Source organism: Mixophyes fleayi, chromosome 3, assembly GCF_038048845.1.
Source record: "Mixophyes fleayi isolate aMixFle1 chromosome 3, aMixFle1.hap1, whole genome shotgun sequence".
Taxonomy (NCBI): Eukaryota; Metazoa; Chordata; class Amphibia; order Anura; family Limnodynastidae; genus Mixophyes; species Mixophyes fleayi.
In genome coordinates, this window is record NC_134404.1 from 239,739,980 (window position 1) to 239,745,979 (window position 6,000).

The window sequence follows — 6,000 nt, forward strand, 5'->3', positions numbered from 1 at the left end:
CGAGACGTTTTATGAATTGCACAAAAAGAGCATGAGCTTGAACTGCACTATAAGTTACAATTGCAACAGTCATTGACTTTTTAAAATACTTTAAAAAAATAAATAAAAAAATTTAGTATAACTATTGTTTTTTTTTTTTAATCTACATTAGTAACCTAAAATCAAGTGAAAAATCTACGAAGAAAAAAACGGAGGAAGACGATTCTGGTTCAGACTGGGATATTGATGCTGAAGATGATGATGAAGAAATCTCATTGGGTAGTATGTGTGATGAAGACTTTGAAGACAATGACACTGGAGGTGTTTTTATGGACACTTTAGAAACAAATAATCCAGATCCAGGTAAAACAACTGAGTAGAGATGAATATAAATACTGTCAATCAGATTGTGTACTGACTACATTCGATACACTATTACTACAAGCTCTCTATTGAAGCCAGTCACTACTTTGTGCAATTTTAGGCTTATTAGTAGAAGTTGCTCTGAGAAGCCCACTGTGGCTAATTTTAGCTTTTTGTATTGACGCCTGAAGAACTATGCACTGGATGGAAAATGCTTCTCTTTTATAAGTAATGTTTTCACCTGAATATCCCAGAATTATGGTCCCTGTTGTAACAGGTTTAACAAGACATCCGCATCCAGGAGATCATGTAGAGTCTGACATAAGTTTTAGTTTACTGCGCATACGCAGTAGAGATTTACGTCTGGATGCCATGCTGAGAGTTATCTCCTCGTTTAGGCATAATGGAGGATGGCCAGAGCACACAGGCATAGGACAATTGGGGTATTTTAAGGCTACTAACGTTCTGTGCGGAGGAGGAAGTGCAGAAGATAGGCCTCCTAGAGTCATAGTGCCTCCCAGCCTAGACTGTTACTGGTTCCAAAAAGGCATGGAGTCCCCCTAAAATTACTAATGTGTACATTAATGTAGTAAAAAAAAAAATAGATGTAATTAAACATTTTGTCCTTTGTACACTATTGGTGCCAGCATGCCCAGGCCTCCATTAAGTGGTTTGGTAAACTGGTGCTTGTAGTGCTACAGGGGTGTAGAAATGGCCCTAGCACTATTCAAAATGGGGCTGGTTAATATTAAGAGGGTGCACACATTTTTGCGGCTTCACTTTAAGCGTGTCTTACTACGTACTATTTAGAGACACGTATCTTAAGATATCTACAGCTCTAAATACTGTACATGGTAAACGATGGGATGCTATTTACACTTATGTTCTAAGGGTAAACTGCGTTCAACTCTATTTAAGGCCCTCATTCTCTCCTATATGGATTTCTTTAGGCAACTTCAGGTTTGGTGCTCAGAATAACATGAATGTTTGTTGGCTATCGGGTTAACGATTTCAGGGAAAAATTTACGTTTGTTTTTTAATCTTTTTAATGGGTTGATGAGTCCATTCTCATAAATAATCTTCCCATAAAACTATAGGAAGTTGAAGCTCCCTGTTTAATCTAATCTATGGTAAAATTTAGTATATGTAATTTACATATAATCTATGTATACAGCTTTTTTTTGTTTGCAATACAATGTATCACTGAATTTCTTTTGCCTATTTTAATTCCTTGGAATATATTATATTTTCTTTTCTGAGGAATAATTTAAGAGTAAACTTGTAATATATTATTGATAAATATGAACATAATTGTTCCATAAAGCATTTGCACCATTTACATTTTCTACATTTTCCTTGCACAGAATTTAAAAAAGGAAAGAAGAGGCGTTTAAAACAGGAAGACATGTTTGCTGCTGCAGAAGAGGTATACATTTACATCATAGGAAAGCTCAGATATCAACATCTTTGCTTTCTTAGAAGCATTACAGCTAAAATACATATTACCTTATAAAAAGAAAAGGAACAATGAAAGTGTGAGATGTTTGCTTTGCATTGCAAGAGGTTTTATTTTGACAGCTTTTTAATAAGTTATTCAGTGTTTTATCATTAGAAAATGCTTTATTTAGATTAGATTTATTGAGCACCACTATATATGTTACTCGCAAATTAGAGATGCCTCACTGACTCCCGTGAAGTGGTTTTCTCTTTTTTGATCTGGATTAGCTTCGTGTTTTGGTTTTGGCAAAACCACCCTCGTGTGTTTTGGTTTTGTATCTGTATTTTTTTAGAAAAATTGCTAAAATATGCTAAAATCGCATAATTTTGCTCCCTTTTCTTTTTTTTTTGTATCCTACACTTATTATTAACCTCACTAACACTAATTTCAAGTCATTTGCAGTTCGTTTTGACCACCTCACAGGTCACATTATTATTTTCCTACACTTTCGGACAAATACTGCAGCGACCTGGCTGGATGCTAAGCGAGCAGAGCAATGACTCAAAACACACGGCAGTTCCTAGCGCATCTAGGACACATTGGCACACAGCCAGTGCCAGAAAAAGAAAAGTGATGCAAGATGGAATTGTCCTTGGGCCCACCCACCCACCCCTTTTGTTGGATTTAAAAAGGACATGCACACTTTAACAAACCAAGCACTTCAGCCACAAAAATGCCACTACTTGTGGCTGAAGTGCTTAGTTTGTTTGGGCCCCCCACAAAACAAGGTAACAATGGCCTTAAGCTACCTAAGGTAACAGTGCTATTAATTACCTCTACCGTAGCAAGATGTTATTGTCATCATCCTGTTGCAATTCCAAAGTGGCACCCTCAATTGGTGTATCACCGGCTACACTCGGGCAGTTTAGGCACATATCTGCAGAAATGCTGAAAGGAGCCTTCTTTATGGGTACACTATCAGAATGGTCACGGTTACACATGGCACTCGTGGATGGACTCTTCTCAGGGATTGGTGTCATTTCTGAATCTGAACATACATTTTCCCTTTAATGCCTTACTGTTTTCTTCCAGCTCAGCTTTTACTACGTAAAAGTATTTGGGCACCACTTTTGGAGTCCGAATGACAAGGTCTTGCTTGGTCACGACTGACCTTACAAGAAGATGCCTCAGTAACAGTTTCAGATCTCGCACTCATAGAGAAAGGCGAAGGCCTCATTCTTTTCTTTGCCATTGCGTGTGTAGAATGGCATGTTGGCATGTTTTAGGTTTTTTCTGCAGATAACTTTGCCTGGATTACAGCTCTTTTTTTCTTGACCAAGGTAAAAGGTGTTTCTCTGTCCTACCACTGGGGGACACTGCGTTACCTTGGGGTATCAGTAGGTTGGGACTGGAGTTAGGCACTTATAAACTTGTTTGTTCCCCTGACTCCTCCCCCACTATGCCCCTCCTCTGTAGCTGACTTCAGTTGTTGTAAGTGCCTTCTGGAGAAAGGTCACTTCTGTATAGGCTCATGCCTATGCTTAGTTTAGCAGTAGGTTTTCCTGTTTTTTATTTTTATTCCTTTTCAGGTGCAGCGCTGGACTCCATGCCAAGAGACCCAGAGAAGTGAAAGTCCCCGGGATTTCTTCACTCTTTGAGTTCCAGCGCAGGTAAGCAGCACGCTTATCCCTTGCACCTCTGCCGGCAGTCTACCCCTAGAAAACAACGAGCAAAGGGGCCATTTATGTTTATTAACAGCCTTATAGACGGCCGGGGGCCATGGTTTATTTAAAGTATGCCTTTATAGGCAAATTCATGTGGGCACGTGTATGTTTATTAACGGCCTTATAGATGGCCGCGGCCAACGTTCTAAACAGGCGGGCGGGAGTGAGAGTGTCTCTGCCTCTCCCCCCCGCCTCCGCCCCTAGATAACGAGCAGCAGTGGGGGAGAAGGACAAGCATCGTGCTCTGTAAAGGCGATGAAGTCAGTGAGACCGCACGCACCCTGGGCATGGCAGAGCGGCGGTTTTCACTTCCATTAACTGCAATCATAATATATATATATATATATATATGTATGCTTAGGGGCGGTGAGCACAGGCGGACATGTTAGGAGAGGGGAGTGCACCTCCCCCTCTCTCTCTCTCTCCTAATGGCGCGAACGGCGGGCCATCTTGGATCCGTTGCAGCACACATCAAGTGCATGCTGTTCCAGACTTTTGCCACTCATCACTGGGTAATGTAGTATCGTTTTAATTCTGTTTTTAAACGATTGTCAGCCTGTTTGCCACACAGTCAGGACCTTTATTTCAGGACCCTATGACTGCTGTATATATTATAGGATTACCTATTAGACAATATGGTAGTTTCCTATCCTCCTGCTGACATATTTTGCTTGTTGGGTAGATGTCACATTAATATGGAAATACATATCTGTATAATATTCCATATGGTGACTGTGGATGGACTTTTTCCATAAAGGGAGTTCCATGTATATACACAATCCCTTTTGCTACGTATAGCCTGTGTTCCTAAGTATTGTGGTTAACTTTTAACTGCGGGAGCAGACAAAGAAGTCCTCCTACACAGAGCAGGGGCTCGTAACGGGTTTTATCTAGCGGCTCTCGGACAGAAGAAGTGCTCTAGTCTTTATTCACATTAAGGACTAATGGGGTGGTTTGTATTTAGCCAACAGCATCATAGCTAGTAGGCATACAGCTATTCAGCTATGATACCTATAGTTAGCCACATGCTTACAGTTCCAATAGCGGAACTCTCAATTTACTATTACAAATGAGTATCCAAAGGCTTCTGGTGGTAGGTGTGCTTTCTTTGTTTTATGTCAGCGACACCATGCCATGATGTTTAAATGTTCCATCCGTTGATCCTCTCTGTTGATTTGAGGTCAGGGTGCCACGTCCCGAGTCAGGCTTAGCCTTACAGGGGTGGTTATAGTTTATGTGCTGTGGAAATCGGGTAAACATCCTTAGATTTGTGACATTCGCCGAAGGTGGAAGTTGTTTATTTAACCCTACGCTTAGCTTACAGCTAGACGTTTTCAGCCAGAACATTATACTTGCAGCCTCTCAGCAAGAAGCAGGACTGCATTATTGGGTTCACAGGTGATCACTTTGAGCCTACCCAGCTCTTCGTTTATTCTAACACGATAGAAGCGTTGGCTTATGCCTTATCTTCTAGTTTGGGGTTTTCAATAGCTTCCTACCGAAGAACACGCTCATGCTCTTTTCTACACAGTTCCTAACTGCTCCTGGCAGAATTTCCTTTCAGTATCAGCAGTTTCTGTTTTGCAAAATAGGATACAAAGTTTTACTTGTTCCTTGGCTCTCCTTGTTCGTAACATCTCCCATGTCTCAACAGGGAGATTCTCATCAAGGAAGGCTGATTTCATGGCTTTGGACGTGCATAGCACCCCTTTGCCCTGATTCACTAACTTACCTTTCGGGTGGTGCTTAGTCACATTGTTTTTATTAGTGAGTCAGTTGTTCTTGTACAGAGGGTCAGAAGACCTGTAGAGATTTGGTCTTGAAAATGCAGTGCTGCTGCATATTTGTAGCACTTATGCAATTCCCGTATCCTAATGCAGGATAGGGGTCGACCTGTGTATGGTTGGAGGGGTGTTCCTTGTGCCATCCTATGGGCCAAGCTAGACCGACTTATTATTATTATTGAGGGCCGAATGCCTTAGCAATCAATCCTTTAACAGGTAGAATGGGTCACCTCAGGGTAATACTTTGTGCTCTCCTGGTTAGGGTCATAGGGCTCTCTGAGAGGGAGCCCAGGTTCCTTTCACATGTTAACCTGTTTTCTCTATCGGCTCTCAATCTAATGTCCCTCAGTTGGATTTGTTCATAGCCAAGTCGGTCTCCCTAGAACTTAGGGGGTGTACAGTTGATTCACAGGTCCAATTTTCTTGTAGGGGTTCAAGAGTTTCTAGGAGGGGGCGCATACCAGCTAGTCTGGTGGTCCGCCGTATGTCTCGCAAAGCAGTGTTCTACTGTTTTAGGGACTTGTGTTGTCGTCCCTCTTTTCCCGTTCCAGAGCTGGCCTCATCTCGTAGTTCGGCTCTCTTTGTTTTCAACATCTGGGTTGACGTTGTGGCGTCGGATGGCTAACCTTTTCGGCTAGAGAATCCTTGCAGTTACATGGTTGCTACCTTCGCTGCAGCCGTAGAGATTCTTCTTTAGCTGTTTTCTTTGGGG

The 6,000-nt window shown here is 41.6% G+C and overlaps 1 protein-coding gene across 2 annotated transcripts in view; it reads left to right on the top strand.

The window, feature by feature from the left end:
- CEBPZ (CCAAT enhancer binding protein zeta) overlaps positions 1-6,000 on the top strand; it is a 45,748-nt gene that overhangs the window by 36,963 nt on the left and 2,785 nt on the right. For both annotated transcript variants that reach the window (XM_075203335.1, XM_075203336.1), the window contains 2 exons: positions 152-342; positions 1,707-1,768. In XM_075203335.1, the coding sequence (XP_075059436.1) occupies positions 152-342; positions 1,707-1,768 (253 nt within the window). The remainder of the gene's footprint in view (positions 1-151; positions 343-1,706; positions 1,769-6,000) is intronic.